Source organism: Petaurus breviceps, unplaced genomic scaffold (genome assembly GCF_028583685.1).
Source record: "Petaurus breviceps papuanus isolate PSGF00001 unplaced genomic scaffold, PetGlider_PUasm1.0 186, whole genome shotgun sequence".
In the NCBI taxonomy this organism is placed as follows: Eukaryota; Metazoa; Chordata; class Mammalia; order Diprotodontia; family Petauridae; genus Petaurus; species Petaurus breviceps.
Genome location: NW_027185798.1, coordinates 35,310,565 through 35,331,992, shown reverse-complemented (window position 1 = coordinate 35,331,992; position 21,428 = coordinate 35,310,565). Strand labels below are relative to the sequence as shown.

Genomic DNA, 21,428 nt, shown 5'->3' with positions numbered 1-21,428 from the left:
TAAACTAGTAACTTGTTCTACTGGTAACTGTTTCACCTGCTAAGGCATCTGGTGAATGGGCTACAGAATAGTTCGATTTAGCTATTTCCTTTCCATTTACTATTGTGAAAAGGAAAAGGAAAATCCTACTTGCTTCAAAAAAACTACATTTTCTGTGGCCACCACAAGCCTCAACTAGCAACTGGTGGAGAGCTTCTTATGATCTGGTGCTTGGATAAAAGTTTAAAGAGTTTAAAAACTGCTGAGTTTTTAAATGGAGTCTAGAGCATGGGACAATGCTGATCACACACTTTCTGAGTGTCGAGTAAGTGAATAGCTCTGTGGAAAACAGAAAGAGGTATAGGATAGTCACCATCTTCATGGAGTTTACATTTGAGGTCAGGGACACATGAAGAAAATGAACACGAAGCAGAAGATTGGTGCCAAATGAACAGAAACTTAAAAGCTGGTGGAGTTTAGAACAAGTAGTCACTGTGGCTGAAGCGGTCAGGGAAATTAGGGATTATCTGAAGAAGGTATTTCAAAGATCATCTAATCAAGCAGATGCCTAAAACCAGAGTTCTCTCTACACAAAACGCAAAAGACAATCCCGGGGGTTCCACAGGAAGACCTCCAGGAACTGGGAGTCACTCACTGAGTAACTTACTATCCCCCAAGACGACCCATTGCATTTTGGGAAAGCTTCAAGTTTGGAAATTCCTTCCTTATATTCTAGGCCAACATCAGCCTCCTTATACTTTCCAATTCTTGGTTCTAGTATGTCCTCTGGAGTTGATTCAATTCCACAAGCATTTCTTAAGCCTCTATATCCCAGGCACTATTCTAACACAATTCCTTCCTCCAAGAAGCTTCTATTTTGCTGGAGGGAAAACAAAATGTGCACATATAAATATATGTGTATGTGTGTAATCATACACAGATAGCTATGCACATGCATGTCTATATGTGTATGTATATATCTATATACATGTATGTATACATAGGTGTGTGTACACACACACACAAGGTTGGGGTACAGGGGAATCAAAAGAGGCCTTATGTAGGAGGAGGTGGCCTTTGACCTCAGGTCTAAAAATAGTTGGGGATTACAAAAGAAGGAGGTGAGGAAAGGGGATATTCTAGGCACAGAGGACAGCTAGTATAGAGGCAGAGTACATGTAGAGGGAATGCCAAATGAAAAAACGTATGGAAAAATACAACGACAACAACAAAGGAAAGGCAATCACTGGTACACTTAATCTCCAAAAGGCATTAGAGAATTAGGAACAGAATGAACAAAGGCACTGAAAAATAGAAGGCATTTTTGGAAGGCACTGTCAGCAATTTAATATGGCTTGAATGTAGACTATGTGAGGTATAGTGGTGAAAGAACCCACTGCCTCTAGCATCAGAAAACCTGGGTTCGAGCCTCGGGCAAATCACTGACCTTCTCTGGGCCTTGGGTTCCAAATTTATAAAATGAGAGAGGGGGGAGGTGGAGCCAAGATGGTATTGTAGAAACAGGACTTCCGTGTGGCTCCGGCTTCTACCTCCTCCAATATATGTAAAAAATGACTCTAAACAAACTGCAGATCTACAGTACCCACAAAGTGACAGAGAGAAACAAATCTCCTGCTGGAAGGAAGCCCTGAAGGATCCATCAGTGTGCTGGGAGCACAGCACAATCCCGACTGAGGCCCAGGGCAGCCCCAACCAGCAGCAGCAAATTTCATGTAAATCACCAGCTGCTGTAGAGGTTTCCAGACTTCTCAATCCACAGAGGCCAAAGACAAAGTAAAAGGTCAGTGTAGAACTTTGTTGGGAGCAGGGGAGCGCGGTCTGGCTGCTGCCCGCTGAGCAAGAAGCAGAGGAGGCATGGTGGCTGCAGCCACTGCCACGTGGCTACTTCCAGGCCTCCTGGCCTGCAGATTGTAGGGAGACCAAGAGACCATTCAGAGGGTAATCATTTTTGCTTTGACCTGCTTGGATCCAGATCATGGTTTTGGGTGGTGGTTCTGGGTGTGACCAGTGAGCCAGAGTTTGTGGGGGCTGTAGAGAGGATGCCCATCTAATTGCTCTAGCAGCTGCAAAAACCCCAGCAATTTGGGACATAGCTCTCTCCATTATGGAAGCAGAGTTCTTTCACGGCAAAGAGCTCAAAAGTCAAGTAATTGGCTGCCAACATGAGCAAGCAATGGAAGCACAAACAGACGACAGAATCCTTTTTGGGGGACAAAAAGGATCAAGGCACGGAGCGGGAGGAAGACATCGATGTCAGAACTCCTGCATCAAAAGCCTCCAAGAAAAATATGAACTGGTTATAGGCCATGCAGGAGCTCAAGAAGTATTCTGAAAATCAAGTAAGAGGAGTGGAGGAAAAATTGGGAAGAGAAGTGAGAATGATGAAAGAAAATCATGAAAAGTGAGTCAACAGCCTGCTAAATGAGACCCAAAAATACACTGAAGAAAATAACACCTTAAAAAATAGACTAACTCAAATGGCAAAAGAGGCCCAAAAAGCCAAATGAGGAGAAGAATGCCTTAAAAAGCCTAATTTGCCAGATGGAAAAGGAATTTCAAAAAGTCACTGAAGAGAATAACTCCTTCAAAATTAGATTGGAACAATTGGAAGCTAATGACTTTATGAGAAATCAAGATACTATTAAACAGATCCAAACAAATGAAAAAAATAGAAGGCAATGTGAAATATCTCATTGGCAAAACCACTGACCTGGAAAATAGATCCAGGAGAGATAATTTAAAAATTATTGGACTACCTGAAAGCTATGATCAAAAAAAGAGTCTAGACACCATCTTTCAAGAAATTATCAAGCAAAATTCCCCTGATAGTCTAGAACCAGAGGGCAAAACAGAAATTGAAAGAATTCACCAATTGCCTCTTAAAAAAGATCCCAAAAAGAAAACTCCTTAGGAATATTATAGCTAAATTCCAGAGTTCCCAGGTCAAGAAGAAAATACTGCAAGCAGTCAGGAAGAAACAATTTGAGTATTGTGGAAACACAATCAGGATAACACAAGACCTAGCAGCTTCTACATTAAGGGATCAAAGAGCTTGGACTATGATATTCCAGAGGTCAAAGGAGCTAGGACTAATACCAAGAATCACCTACCCAGTAAAACTGAGTATAATGCTTCAGAGGAAGATATGGTCATTCAATGAAATAGAGGAGTTTCAAGTATTCTTGATGAAAAAACCAGAGCTGAACAGAAAATCTGACTTTCAAATACAAGAAGCAAGAGAAGCATGAGAATGTAAACAGGAAAAAGAAATCATAAGTAACATTAAAGTTGAACTATTTACATAAAATGAGAGAGGGGTTGGACTAGATTGCTTCTGAGGCCTCTTACCAGCCCTCAATCTATAATTCTAGAATGGTATGAGAATGATGGAACTGAATCAATGCCCTTAAAAAGATATTTTTCTAAGCTGTGGATGTAAGCCAATGACAAAAGTTTCAAATCTACCCAAAGGTATGAAGTCCAACCGAATTAGGAAGGAGATATTATTGTCATCACCACATGGAGAAAACAAACCCCAGGAAAGTAAAAGCAGGACTGCCTACCCACATTTCAAAATTCAAGACTTTCTCTTTTACACCGAGATTTTCAAGTACCATTTTCAGAACACCACAATGACATATTGATTATAACCATCTCATAGAGACAAAACATATCATTCTAAGTTCCTTGAGGTCAGTGAACGTCTTTTCCTCTTTTTGTATCCTCAGAGTTTTGCATAGTGCCTGGTACACAGTAGGCACTTAATAAATGTTAACGTATTGATTAATACCACAAAAGGAAAGTGGAAGTAGTATATTAATAAGATGTCCTACCAGGGTAGGGAATATAATCTGGCTAACCAAGCTCAACTGGCTATATTCTGTACCAATAACCCTTTTTTCTTTAAAAAAAAAAACACATGCACTTTATACCTATTGTTTTTATATGATAGTCATTTTTGGATATAGTCCAGGGTCCCACCCCTTAGCACAGAACTCTTTCTTATAACAAAGAAAAAAGTTAAGCAAAACCAACTGATGAAGTGACTCTATATGAGATTAAGGAACCTTCTGCACCTAGGTTTCCACTTCTTTGCCAAGAGGAAGAAGAGGTTTATTTGATTATCTTTTCTCTAGTATGAAGACTGGTTACTACAATTAGTCAAAGTTTAATTTCCTTTTAGTGATCATTTAATTTAAATTGAGGCTGCATTTTATTCCAAGTTAAGTGCCTTTTTAAAAAGTAAAGAAAGAATTATAGTCTCTCCATCTCTCAGTAAAGGGTGGGGCTATGGATATTCATTAAAGAACACACAAAATATATTTTCAGATTATTCATATAAAGATTTTAGAGATGAGAAAGTAGGTTTATGTGTTGACAATTACTGTTTTTTATTGCCTTATTTGTATATGATATTTTCATGTGATTTTGTGATATTTTTATGACTTTGTGATACTTTAGATGATATTTTAGTAATACTTTATCTGATTTGTGATATTTCCATGTGCTTCAAGAATTCTCCCTCTGAGATATTTTTGAAAATTGATCACTGAATGTCTTTAAAGTTGTGTGTTTCACATCCTGAGGAGGTAGCATCCATTGTAATAGTTCTATTAAATTTGCTGAAGAGAAGAGTTGACTGCAGAAATATCATTAGCTCGTTTCTGTCTTTTCGTTTCCTTTCCAGGTTCATATATAAAATGCTCTTGGGATGATCTAGCTTTCCCAAGGCCTCAAGCATTCCACAGGGTTGGTTTCCCCTCAATTGCTTTTTTGCTCTTTTGTGAAGAGACACTTATAAACTTCCATCTTAAAAACAACAAGAACAAAACTAGACTGCCCTTGATTTCACATCACTCTACTTGGCAATCTATCAACCACTGAATGGATAAGGTGGTTTCTGAGCTCCTATGGCCTTCTCATTAGGGTGACTGTTTTTCATCACAAGGTTCTCTAAGTAACAACAATAGAGTTAATGACTTAGATAATTTTCCCATTTTTTTAGAGTTCATAGGATTTCAAAGCTTTATCATTGAAAGGGAACTTAAATACTCTCTATTCCACCCTTCTCATTTTACAGTTGTAGAAACTGAGGCGAGAGGTGAGGTGAACTGCAGTTAAAGTATGTCAGGAAGGAGCTGCTATAATAATATGTAGCATATCATTCTTGCCTTTATCTTTCCTTCTAATTTACCTTTACTATTATCAGTCAGTGATCTGACTGCACACAGATAGCTAATTCTGAAATGACTCCCACATCAGTAACTAGTCATTTCCTGCCTATTTTCACTTGTTGTGATGGTGTTTGGTGCTCACCACAATTAGGACTCTCATCCTGAATGATGTATAGGCATGATGCTGAATATTCTATTAACCTTTGGTCTCTTTCATTTCTTGATCCTGAACTATATTTCACAATGTACGGGCCCATTTCCTACTGAAGCTTTCATGATCTTCCCTTCTGTGCCCACAACTGCAGTGAAATATCAAGTATATCAAGCTATACACTGATTTCCTCTGAAGCCATCTCATCCAGCTCTTTAATGAATTTCTTTACTTTTCACCCTATTCTGTTGGTGCATAAGTTACAATGATCAAAGTACTCTGGGTCTCAGTTTCTGCATCTGTAAAATGAGGGGGGTTGGACAAGATGGCCCATAAGGGTCCCTTCCATTTCTAAATATAAGCTAATAGGATCATCACGGTGAGCTCTTAGCTGGTGTTTACCATGAGCATTGTCTGATCAGCCACAGTCAGTCATACTATACCTTGCCTCCAACAGAGTGGTGCCATTTTGGTCCTCTTTGAGAATGAAGTGACAGCTACCAACCAGGAGGACTATAAGTTGGGATAATCAAGGGTCTTATGAAATGCTTCTTGTGGTCTTTGGCCATACAACAGAGCCTTTACACTAGTCCTCCCTGAAGAATTCCAACTCCTCTACTTTATTTATTTCAATCCTCCAAAGGGAACCTGCATGCGTTATTCTTCTATTCATTTGGCGGGGCGGGGGCGGAGAGAGTTTCCTGGTATCACTATGGAAGAGATTCATTTCCTTTTGCACTCTATCCCCTTGGTCACTGCACAATGACTACACAGGAAGAGTGTCAAGAGTTAAATTCAATTAGTGTTTATCAATGGTCTAAGAATGGTATAATTCTTAACAGCTCCTACCCCATACCTCCTTTTCTACCATTTGATTAACATCACTTTGGAAACAGGTTGCACAGGACTGGCAGCTATTTTGGATGTTTATACTAATCTCTAAGGCCAAACAAATTCACCTAGATGTTAAGGGATCTTGTTGGTGATAAACCTTTAACTCAGCCAGGTTGGTCTTCAAATAACAGACGTTATCTGTCATAGGAGCCATACTGGAAATATTTTCATTTGTAAAACCTGCCAGGGATTACGTTTTCCTGGCCCAGTTTTTGAGAAATGAGGGCTCACCTCCATGCTGTGGTGGGGAACCAGAGATGGATTTTTATGAAGGCTGATAAGAAACTAAAAAATTGGGATCCAGGAAGGCAATACATAAATCCAAAGAACAGGTTTGTAATCAAGCACTCATAATCAGCATTACAGAGTAGAAACTGAAATTTGAGACATTTCCTGTTCTCTCCATCCAGAATACAAATGAGGGTATTTTTGAACTCCCAGAAAATAATGACTTTCCACACTGAACTAGGGAGAACAATCTCTATACAGTTTTCTTTTAAAAATAAATAAATAAATAAATAAATGAAGATCGAAAGCTGTGGTGGGAAAAGCCTCATATTACAGATCAGCCTGTCACCAGCTAAAAATTGGACAGAATCAGGGACACCTGGTTCAAAAAACTAAAATGTGCAAAAGCCCAAGGCCCCAGACACAAAAGGCTCATGCACCAACTTTGGCAGTCACTGCCTAGGTTTTCATGCCAGAAAAGAGTTACTGAAATTGGAGCAACTGACAGCCATGGGAGTTTTAACAAACTCCTTGGGCTCATCATTCTATAATGAGAGCTGGGAGAAAAGTTCAACCAGTTAGATTTGACTCATATCCACCTAAGGTCCACTCTTCATGTCTGCCTGGGGCCCCAAAGGACAATTCTGGGATCAAATTGAAATTGCATTCATAGGTTCAGCACAAAATAATAAATCATGACTGCCCGACCAGTGAACTCAAAAGCAGTCGAGGAGGGGGATTTGTGAGCAGAGCCTTGGGCCAACCAAAGTTTAAAAGACTAGAACCTAAGCTCATCAAATAACATAACTTTCCTCTAAGGATCTACTTTGAACTACTCGAATTCATTTTCTTAACTTTTCTTTAAATGTGAACTGAAATAATTTTTATGCTTAATTCAAACAACCTGACAGATGTTAACACTATAAATGACCTGCTCTACATAAAACTACTCCTAAAGAACACCTCAAAATACATTTTTCCAAGTGGTTCTCAAAGACAGACTAAGGACATCTGTGGACAGGAAATATGTGGCTATCCCTTTTCCACTCTCAGTTTGTTTTACATCCATAAGTGAGTTTTCATTGCTTAAAGGAATGCCCAGTATACTTTCATTCAGGTGACATATTTAATAAGGGTCTACTACAGGCAGAGGGCAGCTAGGTAGCACAGTGGATAGAATGTCAGGCCTGGAGTCAGTCACTTCTCTTCCTGAGTCCAAAACCAGCTTGGAACATTGACTAGCTGGGTGACTCTGGGCACACAGTCTCTTAACCCTGTTTGCCTCAGTTTCCTCATCTATCAAATGAGATGGAGAAGGAAATGGCAAATCACTTCAGTATCTCTGCCAAGAAAATTCCAAATGGGGTCATGAAGAGTCAGACACGACTGGACAATAAGTTCTGTGGGCAGAGCACTGTAATAGGAACCAGGAGAGAGACCAACTTTAGATAAGAGAGAGTGCCTGCCTTTATGGAGCTTGTAGTCTAACAGGGCAATACACCCACACAAGTAACTACCAGTTGACAAAGTAATGGAGAAGTGAATAAAGGATGAGCAAACAAGGAGCCGTACTGAGCTTCATGGAGGTGGAGATAGCCAGGCAGGTCTTCACAAAGACAGCAGCAATGAGGACAGAGAGAAAGCGTTGGCAATGCGAGCAGTGGAGGTGGGGGAGACAGATCTTAGAGAGAGTCTTGACTATTTATGCTTCCTTTGGCCTGAGCTTAGAGGCGACTCCAGTGGAGTGACTCATGTTCTTGAAGGTGGCCTAGAAAGTCACAAACCTTCCATAGCCTGGGAGGGGGGGAAGGAGGTGGCAGAGGAAAGAGGCATAACTCAGAAGATTGAGGGCGTGCTACTAATAAATGGCTCTCAGTAACGTTCCAGCCCAGGTCACATCCTAGCCCTCAAATACAAAAATTTCGAGAATGCCACTTGAGCAGCTACTTGTACCCAACAGCTTGTATCTCTTTCACTTAGGGTCAAGGGCGACACTCTCCCTTCTATTGAAACCTGCAGAGGGCTGCCCTCTGTGGACTGACTGCAATCTCCTTCTACCCAAGGTCTGAGAACGGGTAGCCGTAACTAATACTAATATTTGTAATTAACCTTTGCATTTATAGCAATATGAACAAATGAATTTTCTTAGAGCTTTCTGTGGCTTTGTAAAAAGTCCTATGCAATCCCTGCTCTCAAGGAACTCACATTCTAATAGGGGAGATAATCTGTAGGGAAGGCTTCAGCTGTGAGTTAAGTGGAAAAGTTCCATCATCTCAGGGGTCAGTGGCAAAGCAGATGTTCATATATCAGTATGTCAAGTACTATCAGAATCCTTATCTTCGTTAAAGTCTCAGTTCAGGGCTGCCTGCTATGGGAAACTTAAAACAAGTCTCCCTATCCCCCCTGTTGGTTTTTTCTATCTCTCACAGAATCACAGAATTTGAGAGTTGGAATGGACTTCAGCTGCCATCTAGTCAATCCCAAACACGAAGGAATTCTGACTAAAATATAACCAACAAATGGTTTCCATCCTCATCCTTATCCTCACCATCATCAACGACAAGCATTTATTACTGGGTCCTATGGACCAGGCTCTGTGTTCAGCTTAAAGCAGGAATTCTCTCTTGCTTCATCTTCGCACCCCCCAATGCTTATCAGGTAGTAGGGATTTAAAAAATAGATGCTCAATTGAATGCAATTTATCCTGCCAATACCCCAAGAAGATACTGAGACAGGCCACAAAATAGGAAATGGGGGTTCTGAGACTTCAGAAGAGAATTCCCCAGGATTAAACAGTGAACAAAACTGGCAGAGTTGGGGAATCACTAAAGATAATTTTGACTGTAGTGCATGCCATAGAATACCATACTTCCTCTCCATAAGTATGGGGCCACTGGGAGCCAGGATATTGATGGTGCTGGGAAGGGGTGGCTTAATTCTCCTTCTCTACTCCACCCCACCCCACCCCAACTCCTACAACACCAGTTGTGTTTACCACAAGTAAGAAAGTGGTGGTGTAGACCTGGGACAATTTGGGTTAATTTTGCCCCCAAGTAAATTAACCTGGGAGCCAACAGTGGGCCCTTTGGGCAAAGGGAAAATGTGAAAGTAGTTTTTAGGACTTTTATGATTAGCACAAGAGACCCAGGAGCCACTCCTTGAGTAGTGCTTTTAATTTCTGTTTGCGATTTTTATTTTTTATCTTCCTAAATTGCTTTTTTTTTGGGGGGGGGGGCAATCTGGTTAAGTGACTTGCCCAGGGTCAACAAGCTAGTAAGTGTCTGAGACTGGATTTGAACTTAGGTCCTCCTGATTCCAGGGCCAATGCTCTATCCACTACACTACCTAGCTACCCCTCAAATGGCTTCTTAACCGCCTTGAGAATTGCTTCCGAAAGTACTGGAATAGGATTTTAGTAAAAGGTCAAGTTGTTTGAACCCTCAAGCTCTGAGTGGTCCATTTTATCAGATGCAGGGGCAAATAAAACTATCTCCATCAAGGTCTTCTCAATAAACATGTTCTATGGTCTCAAATCTCCAGGGAGTTCACGAAGTGCCAAGTTTCTGAGGTAACACATACCCACCTAGTCTTTCTCACAAAGATAGTATGCAATCATACTTCCCCCTCCTGGTCAACCCACCATATTAGGAGCCCCTCCTTCTCTGCTTCATAGCTAACAATAACAGCAGCAACAACAAAAGTAATGACTTAATGCTAAGCACTTTGCAATTATTTCATTTTATCCTCACAACAAATCTGTCAGTGAGGTGCTTTTATGATCCCCACTTTACAACTGAGGAAACTGAGGCAGGCAGCGGTTAAGTGACTTGCCCAGGGTCAGACAGCTAGTAAGTATCTAGGCAGGATCTGAACTTAGGTCCTTGTGACTCCAATTACAGCGCACCACAAAGCTGCCCATTCACTCAGGTCATGTCAGTCACATAGTAGACTGAATTCTGGGCTTGGGAGTCAGAAAAACCTAGATTCAAATTCTACCACAGATACCTAGCTAGCTCCATCACCTGGGGCAAGTCACTTAGCCTTGGTTTTCTCATCTTTGAAATGAACTAATAAAAGCAAATGCCATGAAGATTCAATGAGAATGTAAATAGTGTTTTTCAAACTTTAAATCACTATATGTAACTACTATCTTTCCTACCACTGTTACTACTGCTAATTTCTCTATCAAAGTCAGGCCAGACGTATCTTTCTATAGAGAAATTCATCATGGTAAAAGGAAGAGAATTGTGTGCACAGAGATAAAATATGACAAGGCTGGGAAAGATTGCTCTGGCCCGGGCCTTTTTAAAGGTCCTTGCTAAAAATGAACTAAACCAAATATAAAGAAAACTCTCAAACTATGTTTGTTTTTTTCCATAACACTGCATTCATTCACTTTTGCAAAGCCCTGACTAACTAAAAAGAGCATGAATTGCAAATGACTAAATATTAGGATTATCAGGTCTTTGAGTAGATGTTCAGATTTCTTACATAATGAGACCCACTGTCCCTTATGCAGAGAGAACTGCTGCTTCCGGCTGCAGGTTGTTATTCAGAAATTTCACATCAAGGGACCCGAATTAAAACCAAAGTTCCAGATTCTCAACCAAGTAAAAGGTAATGACAACACTTTCTGAGAATCAGAAACTGCTCTGCTGACTTCCTAGCTGGCAACACATCCCAGATCACTCTTCATACCCCTTTCCCTTCAGAGAGGAAAAACCATCAGCTCAGCTGCCTGTAACCTCCAGAGGAAAAAAAAAATTACTGGTAAATGGCAGTTACTGGAAATGAAATAACTGGTGTGAAAAGTAAAAATAGCCTGTGAGCCTTTAAGCCAGTGCCAAAGCACACAGCAGGTATTTTTTAATAGATGATGGTTGACTAACTGGAGAAAGAAGAATGAGCAGTTCGATGGGATGGTAACTCAGATACTGGGGGTCCCTGTGGCAGAACCAGGTGACAGACAAGTGCCAGGACAAGACTTCCCAATCACCATTTCACCATCTTCACACCCTGTCTCCTCCCCTAAAAGATATTCCCAAAAAGGGGAGAAGGGATTTTAAACAGGTAATATTTTCCCACAATGCTCTAGACAGATATTTTGGTAAAATATCAAAAGGTTGGGAAAGACTGCTGGGCTCTGGGTCTTCCTAAGAAAGAACAGAGCTGGAAACTGGTATAAAAAAGAGAAATACAAAACTGTTTAATCTCACAGGCCTCAGAGGTTTTTGTACCACACAGAACCATTCTCCCACAGGGCATGGTAGAGATTAGGGGATAATCAAGTTCTTAACAAGTATCTTATGCTGCTCAATACCACAGAAAGATTATAAAAACAACCATCAAACCTCCCTAATGATCAAGTCACATTATTTCTCATATATACATATACATATATGTGTGTGTGTTTGCATAGGAAATCGTGACCCTATCAAATTGTTTTAAGCTAGATACATCACATTTAACATGACAGCACCATCACTGCCATCCCAGTCTGTGTCCCCTTCTGAACTTTTTTCTGCTCTTTTCTGTATATTTTATCTGTCTGTCTATCTATCTATCTATCTATCTATCTATCTATCTATCTATCTATCTATCTATCTATCTATCTATCTAACATCTACTTTTCTTTTCTACATATGTTTTAAAATGTTTCATTGATGATGTTTTCTTTTTTGGCTTTTTCCCCCCATCACTATCAGTGACCTTCTTCCTACTCCCTCCCCCCCTGCCCAAATAAGTCTTTCCTTGTACCAGGCAAGTAGAGTCAAAACTAAGTGTCGTACTGGTTATGTCTCGTGTATACTGTCCAACATCTTTCCATCAATGGGGGGGGGGGGGCTCATGGTGGGACGGGACATGCTTCATCAGCATCAGGCTCCTGCCCTCCTGACTCATCACTGTAGCCATCAAAGCTGGAGTCTTTTGCAATGTTGTTGTTGATGTAGTTAAATTACTCTCCTGCTTCTGTTCACTATCATAAACTTTTTTTTACTAAAAAAAAGTTTTGGCTTCTGAAAACCTACTGTGGCAATGGCAACAAGACTGGAAGAGAGATGGTGAAAAGCTGGAATTTGGTTCACATGCTGAGGACACTGGGAAGAAATCTAGGGGAAGTCCATCCCCAGGGAAGCCTGGTGAGAAAGTATTAAAAGGGTCAGATTTGGAGCCTCAAAGCAGAAATGGGTGTCCTTCCAGGAATGCTACTAGGAGTTCTGAGTATTACATCATAATTATCTCCAGTATCCTTCCCTCTACTAGGTAGTTTAAAACAATTAGATGGGGACAAGGACTCGGGGATCCTTCAGAGGAAAATAAAATTGTTACGGCTGGAATTTAACATTAGAGCTCTTTGGGAGAGGGGGAGAAGAGGAAAGGAAAGATATTATTATCAGTGGTAATGTGGTTCTCTCTTTCTTTCCTCCTCTTCTCTCTCTCCCTTCCCCCACCAGATACCTTCTTCCTAACACATGCATCAATACTCTGATCATCAGCTTTAAGAAGGCCTGATTCTTAACTGCCAAAGTTCGAATCAAAAGTTGAGACAAAAACATTTAACCTCCAAAAATGAATTAGCAGCTGGACATCATTGGCCTCCAACCCTCCACCCTAACCCCAAGACAACAGAAACGGAACAAGGCTCCCAAATAAATCAATGCACTTCATTCAACAAAATAGTCCCTGAGATGTCACTATGTGTAAGTCACAGTTGTGGCTGGTACCGTACAGGTCAGGAGCAGAAAGCCTAATTCCTTACTGTGAGTGCCACTGATGCTACAATGGGCAATGTGAAGAGACAGAAGGTGATGGGTAGTATCACATAAGCAATGACATCAAATACATGTGAACTACACTTCACACAATTACATAATATAGATGATCAGGTGGTACCATAATACAGAGAGAAATAGAGCTAGACCTGGAGTCAGAAAGACTTGAGTTCAAATGTGGCCTCATATGTTTACTGGTCCTGTGACCCTGGGCAAGTCACTTAATCCTGTTTCCCTCAGTTTCTTCATCTGTAAAGTGGGGCTAGCACCTAACCAGCCCCAGGGGTTGTAAGAATCAAAGGAGATAATATTTCTAAAGTGCTTTTTGAACTATAAAGTACTATATAAATGCTAGCTAATAGCAATTATTATTATGGAAAGAAATAAAATAGTACCTACCCCACATGAACAACATTCTATTTTCCCTAAACCCCAACCCTCTTCCAAACTTCCCTGTTTCTTTTGAGGGTATCGAACTCCTTCTGGCTTCTCAGGTCTACAAACTCACCAGGATTCTTAAAGCTCCTTACTCTCCCTCACCCTATACATCCAATCAAGTTACCAAATACCATCTTTTCTAACATGGCTTACATCCATCTTGCTTCCCTCTACTTAAATCATTTAATTCAGGTCCTCATCCCTTCTTTCCTGGTTTAATCCAATGACCTCCTAATTGGTCACCCTGTCTAAGTCTCTCCCACAACAGAACGTAAGTTCCTTGAGGGCAAGAATTCTTCTATATTTGATTGTATTCCAGACCAGTGCCTGGAATACAGCTTAATAAATGTTTGTTGATTGATAGATTGATTCTCTGAAATCCTACAAAAATTTACTGTTCATAGAATGCATTTAGGTAATTCGATGCAATCTCATCATTATCTGATTCATAAATGTTAAATGTGTATATGCCTTATTTCCTGAATGAGACAATAAGCTCACGTCCCATGTCCCTAATATATTCTCTTGTATCACCTCCTTCACACCGCCACAGTTTTCACAGCAAATGGTAAGTACTTGATTAGCATTGACTGAAAAATATCATTTGAACTATTTCCCTGTAGCTGAGAACAGGTCAATATCTTGATTTTGAGGTATAGAAAAGTACCCTATAGTAATGAGCTGAGTAGGGAAGAGCTGAAAGGGTTTCAGATACAGGCCACAAGTGGCTTTTCAGCCATTCGATGTCAACTGTTCAAGGTCATATATCAATCAGTAGACTCATCAGAAACATTCCTGGTGCCACTGCCAATGCCCTTATGGTCTCAGGACACCTATGGCACATTACACTTACCTGTCCATTGTGGAGGACAGCGACAGTTGTAAGTATTGACCCCATCTACACAAACTCCGCCATTTTGACAATTGTGGTTTGGACAGTCATCGATATTTTTCTCACAAGTGTTCCCTTCAAAACCTGATACAAGAGGAACAATAACAAAGAACGTCAATAATTCACATAGGGAAAAGGTGATCAACCAAAGGTTCAGATCCAAACTTGATCAGCCAGTAGGTTCTGCTCAGTTTCACATGATCCTCGATAATCTTTTTCAGCTCAAAGGCTATGCTTAGTCCAGAAATCATCGAGAAACCTCTCACCCACACTCTTTCTTCTACACAGCAGATATTACATACTGTGCCTAGAATAATTCCCTCATTGTGACCCCTTCCCTCCAGAGGTTTCAAAGCTCCACTAGAACACCCATTGACTCCCATTTTACTTGCATGGGATAAAATTCCGATGAAGGTGAACTTTTCCTGCCACTAGGATTTCACTGGTAGCATTTAAAAATACTTGCTCACCAAATTCTTTCCTTCACATCAGTCACTAGGATTGGGGAAAAGGAAGGAAAAGAAGGAGGTAAAATAATAGAGTTGTCATAATTAAATTCTTTTTTATTAGAATCCATTCAAGAATTAGGTCCATTAAATATACCAACATTTTAAATTCACTTATCTTTCCCCCCACTAAATTACTCCTTTCTCTCCTCTGTATTTTACTCTTTGCTTTAGCAGAGTGGATCATGACCACCCACCTCTTAATAGCTACTCTATCCATTGACTGCTTCTAGTGATCCCAATGGTTTCCTTTGGAGCTCCTCTCCTGCCTATTTCTGGCACTAAGATTTGGGTCCCTCCTTGACAGATGTAATCCAAAAGCCATCAGGCTTGAAGGTCAATGGCTCACCAACTTCTAAGACAAAATCCATCACGGGTCAGTCATTACATCTGGCCTCCCAAATCACCCCTTATACTTTCCTTCTCTACCTCCATTACCTCCAATCTACCTCCAATCTCTTCCTATGAGTTCTATGTCTAGGCTACTCCACCCTAGACCCAGAAAGCTTGTTTGGTTTTTTTGTTGTTGTTGTTGTTTGCAACAGCAACCACACAAAATAACCCTGGCCAGATAATTTGGGTGGAGATGAAAAAAATCATTCTCTGTGAAACTAAGGATTTAAATGAAACTGGAAATTATGACTCAACAGAATGATGTTCCTCTAGGAACACCATAATGATGTACTAAGTATGACCAAGGCTACTAGATTATTTTTTTGGGCTCCCAAATTTTTTAATGATCTCATATATAGCTGTATGGAATACTTGACTACATTTATTATTTTCAAAGATATGAATGCTATAAAGGGGACCATAATCCTTTAGACAGGTGAAACGTCTCTTGTGCTACTCCACATTTAATGGGAATCTTTAGAGATACAGGTCTATTAACCTACCAGCAGTGGGGCATTGAGTTTTGTGGCCATTTTTCCAGAAGGGGCAATGGGTTTACCCAGTCCTGGGATTTATACTGAGCTACTGCCTGGTCAATGATACATAGCACCAACCAATTACTACAAGACTGTTTTCTGGCCAACAGTGAAAAGTGAGATAATAAATCTTGATAGGAAATCAAACTTGTGACTTTCGTCTAACAATAAAAATAACAGCACTAACAAGTGAACTTTAGAAGAAGAGCCTTGAGGTTTGTAAAGCATTTTCACACAAGTGCTCTAAACCAGCAGCAGACTTAAGAGTCAGTAGAATCCAGGTTCAAATCCCACCTTTATCATTTACTGATTATGTGACAATGGACAATTCAACTGACCTCTCTGAGCCCCAGTTTGTTCCTCCATTAAACAAGGGAGCTGAGCTAGCTGGCTTCTGAGGTCTTTCCCAGCTCAATTATTCCAGGTCATTGGAAAACTAACATAATCCACTATATTATAGTTGCCTTAACAACCTGAAAAATTTACAATCCAAAGCAATATCCAATACAACCACTCCTACATTTATTTAGGAGTAGGAGGCTCAATCCTACATTTACCTACTCTCTTTTTAAAAGGTCTTATGTATATAAACATTTCCTAGAATTATGGAATTTTAGATTGGGAAGGAATCTTAACAATTACTCAGCTTTACTCCTACTTTTTTTCTTTTGGGCCAAATCTGTGACTTCATTTGGTGTGGGGAACTCCTTGGTATGGGAAGTCCCTCCACTGTTACAGACTGGCATCTCACCAGTAATTTGGAGTCTCAGAGAGTAGTCTGGGGCATTAGGATGTATCAGAAGAATGCCCAGAACTCAAGACTAAGTGACCATGAAGCCTGCCCTCCCACCCACTAGGGTAATGTCACTTCCCCTTTATACATTTTACAGATGACAATTTCCAGAGGTTAAAGGAGCTGAGAAAACAGCTGGGTGTGTCAGGTTCGTTGGGAGGATCATATTGGCACAGTAGCAGGGCCATATTAGCTCAAGCCAATTTAAGTCCTTAAAAGGATAAGTAGGGAGAAATCATTTCAGAGGTTATGTTTCAAAACCCTGCTGTCATAGTACTGTGGGCAAGTTTGCTTACTGATGATAGTAGGGGGAAGGAAGAAGGTGGTAGGTAGGAAGGAGACAGAAAACTTTTCTGGACCCATAAATCCAGAAATCAGCACATCCCTCTTAGAAGCTACCTCACCTTCTTTCTCAAGTTTGGTGGGTGTATACCTGTGCAATTGGTTAGTAGAAAAAAAGAGAGGTTACCCAATTGGGGTTCCCTAAAGGGTCTCTTATTGACAAAGATGACAGAATTCTAAAGGTTTTGAGTGAAAGGCCTCAAGGAATAAGCAAATCTACAAGGAGAAAACTAGAGGACTGGTACAAAAGACTGCTACCTAAATTGCAGGTTCATGGAATTTAGCCCTTCTGATGGCTCATCCTTGCTACTATTGTTTTTTCTTCTTAGCTAATTCTCTACATATTTTTATCTATTGGGTCCATTTTCCCAAAAATTCACAAGAAGACAATGGATGCAAAAGTAATCCTAGGTATAGTTGGAAATGTATTTTCTCCCTAACTCTCAATTGCTTGGATAGGATTTTGAGGTAAGCAGGTCTTGCCTGCCAGTCCTAAGGACCAGCCTCAATAGTACTGTGACCCCCATGGCACCTGACCCCAAAGCCGAAGGGTTTTGCCAATGCAGGGTGCCATGGCCAAGGAGGCAGCCCCTCACCTCAGAATAAGTCAAAACTCAGAGAATGCAAAAAAAAACCAAACTAAATAACTCTTAATCCTAGCAGAAATAAAACAGACACTAAAACCTACAAAATGTGCTCAGGCCTTATTTCAATGACCAAGGGATAATCAATAATCATCAGTATGCTAAGTGAAAAGATAGTTAAGAGGATTAAGGGGAAAGGCCCATCCCCCACGTTCCTATTTAGAAGAACACATGAGAGAGAAGAGGAATGAAAGGGTGTGGGAGAAGGAGGGAAAAAAACGTATTGAAAGCTACCCAATCCAAGTGGCAACTCTCAAGTCTCAGCCAATAGATTTAAAAACAGCCCAACATTTTGTGATGACTTGTGCTACTTTATTAAAATACACACCTACACACAAAACCACCCTTACCCAGTTCTCCCTCCAGCTGGCCCCAACCCAATAATATTGGGAGTTGATGATTCGATAATTTTTGTTAGTGTTCTATTGTGTTCTTATGATAAACCTTCATTGGCCAGGTGCCACTCCTTGGTACACACACATACAGGCTTCTGCTAAGGAGTTTATATAATGTTAACTAATGAAAGGTCTGAAATGTTCACAGCTGCTCATCCATTAGAAGAGAGGAGTCTTTACCTGCTGGAGCAGATTCTACTTTTCTGCCCCTTAAATATCTTTCTTATTCCCCCTCTTCTTGGAGTCTTCAAAGGCTACATTTTAGGCTAAAGAAACTGAATTTTTACAAACATGCTTAATGTCTCTCCTCTCCCCTCCCACTTCAGGAAATATTTATCTAATGAAGTCAGCACGGTATAGGGGAATGGGTTCTGGATTCTGAGCCAGAGGACCCAGATTTAAATCTGATACTTACCTTGTATGACTTTGACTTGAGGTCAAGTCAATTAACCCCTGTGGGTCTCAGTTTCCTCATCTGTAAAATGAAGGAATTAGACAAGAAGAGCTCCAAGGTCTCTCCTAGTTATAGGAACTATGAGCTAAGTAACCATGGAGGCCTTTATTCTTTGCCAGAAAAGTTGCAGGAGGAAAGCATTGTCAATTCAGTTATAACTAGGTTGTGTATTCATATCATTAGACGAGAAGATCATGGACCCACTGCTAGAAAAGGCTAGAAAATCAGTCAACAAGCACGTATTAAATGGTACTACATGCTAGGTACTATGCTAAGAAGCCACTTCACCCAGTACCCTCAATTCAAAGATAAGGAGATCCAGAAAGGGAAAGTGAACCTGGCCGAGGTCATGTGGATGGTCCATTGAAGAGCCAGGATGCCAACTCAGGTCCACGGGATTTCACATCGTTTCTTCCCCAAAACTTCTGCTAAGGAGTTTATATAATATAATAATTGTCTGGATAATCCAGACAAGTCTGTGGAGTCGGTCACTACGGCCCTGGAATGAACTGGCCCTCCCTTTCATGCTCACTAGTGGAACAAGTCATTTCTGATGACTCAGTTTCCCCATCTCTAAATGTGATTAGCACATAAAGAAGAGTACTTATGGATGCTTAACATGTCCTTTTTAAAAGCCTACTTCTTTAGGAGAGGAAATGGTGCTGAATAATAGGGGCCTTCTCAAAGTGTTCCACCATCAGGAAGCCTTCCCTGACTAAGAGTTATTTTCCAACCCCACCCATACATTCCTAGACATATGAACTGTGAGCCCCAAAGTCTTAAACTGTGTAAAAATATAATTATTCACAGGTTTCCTGCATCATATTTTGGTTTGCAGTAGAGCAGGGCATCCTGGTTTAAGTCACAGGCTCCTACAAGATGGGGACCAGGTGGATTTAACATTTTTTCCATGTTTTTTTTTTTTTTAAACTGCAGTGCCCAGCTAGTGACATATGGCAGTAGGCATTATAGATGTACTAAATGATGATTTCTCTGATAACGGTCAATTAGGTAGTTCAGTGAATAAAGCACCAGGCCTGGAGTCTGGCAGATCTGAGTTCAAATCCAGACTCAGTTGCTTAATAGCTGTATGACCATGGGTAAGTCACTTACTCTGCCTCAGTTTCCTCCTCTGTAAAATGAGCTGGAGAAGTAAATGGCAAACCACTCAAATGTCTCTGCCAAGAAAACCCCAAACGGGGTCACAAAGAGTTGGATATGACTGAAGCAAACAACAAACTTTCCTTTTCTGAGATAGTCAAAAGGATGGGCCATTTCACTGACGCTCAAAACACTCAAGAGAGGTAGTTGAAATACGTCATTTCTTCTCTACTTCCCGACCTTTCTTACTTCACCAGTGGAGATAAAAGACTTGCTTGAAATGGTAAGCAGAGAGTCAGGGAGAGAATTTTTGTGTCTTTACTACCTGACCTAGTGTGAAATAGTGAACCCCTGGAATGAGATGACCTAGGTTTGAGACCTAGTAATATTAATCATCGTGATGGTAATAGCAGCTACCATTTCTATAGCACATGCCAGGTACCAGGCATTGTCCTAAGTGCTTTACGAACAGTATCACCTTCTATCCGTAGGTTTTTACAGTTGAGGAAACTGAAGCAAACAGAGGTTAAGTGTCTTGCTTCAGGTCATACAGCTAATGAGTGTCTAAACTCAGGGTTTTTCTGACTCCAGGTCCAGAGCCTTAACCACTGCTCCTCCAATTTCTACCATCTACCTACGTGAGTAAGTCAACATCTCAAAGCCTCAGATTCAGTATTTACAAAACAAGACTAAAAATACTTGCTCTACCAATCTCGTAGGGTGGTTATGAGAAGCAATTGAGATACAGTAGAGGCAGCTAAATGGCAAGGACAGCCAGGTGGTACAGTACATAGAGCACTGGCTCTAGAGTGAGGAGGACGTGAGTTCAAATCCAGTCTCTGACACTTGACACTTACTAGTTGTGTGACCTTGGGCAAGTCACTTAACCCCAATTGTCTTGCCTTACCCCCTCCAAAAAAAAGGAGATATAATAATTAAAACAAAGCACCATATGCATGTGTTGTTGTTATTATTATTGTTTTATGAATAGGCCAGACATCTTCTCTCTTGCTGAACGTCGAGTGATTTCCTTTTTTTCTGGAGAATATATTACTCTGGTTTGATAGATCCCTTCCTGTACACACTCTCAGAATTCCCTGAGGTCCTTATACTCACTGATGGATAACAATGCAGAGAATTTCAGTGAATAATCACTCTCTCCTAGCTAAAAAAACTTCCTTTATTGACTTCTCTGACTTCCTGTCATTGTCTCACTGCCAAGTCAACCCCCTGGTTCTAGGCAACTGTTAAAAGGCATTTTCTACAAAGTGAAAGAGTTTGTTTTTCTTCCCTCCCCACCCCCCACCCCCCAAAAAAGGTTTATACAACGTCATCAACAAACTCAGTCATTAGGCTCTTTGGACTTCTGATACAGCCAAATGCCAGAACATATGGAAAAGTGAAATGTTCACAGTCAGATTATTTCCTTAACCCTTAAAACACTAACACAAGAAAGGTTTGAAGACTTAACAATTTCCTTTAAATGATCCTTTCCTCGAGCACAATGCTCAGTGAAAGATTGTGTGGGATCATGGAAAGAGAGCCGGACCCAGGAAATTGGGGTTCGAATACAGCCTTGGGTACTGACTGGCTGGCACATGTAGGTGTTTAATGAATCCTTGTTGATTGAATGCCTAAAAAGTCAGAAGATGGGGCCACCATGGAATCAAGCCACTCAGTCTCATAAAGCCTCCATTTTGTTGTCTGTAGAACA

The 21,428-nt window shown here is 40.6% G+C and overlaps 1 protein-coding gene across 1 annotated transcript in view; it reads right to left on the bottom strand.

The window, feature by feature from the left end:
• NOTCH2 (notch receptor 2) overlaps window positions 1-21,428 on the bottom strand; it is a 182,157-nt gene that overhangs the window by 65,830 nt on the left and 94,899 nt on the right. The window contains exon 5 of the mRNA XM_069090209.1: window positions 14,512-14,634. Coding sequence (XP_068946310.1) covers window positions 14,512-14,634 — 123 coding nt within the window. The remainder of the gene's footprint in view (window positions 1-14,511; window positions 14,635-21,428) is intronic.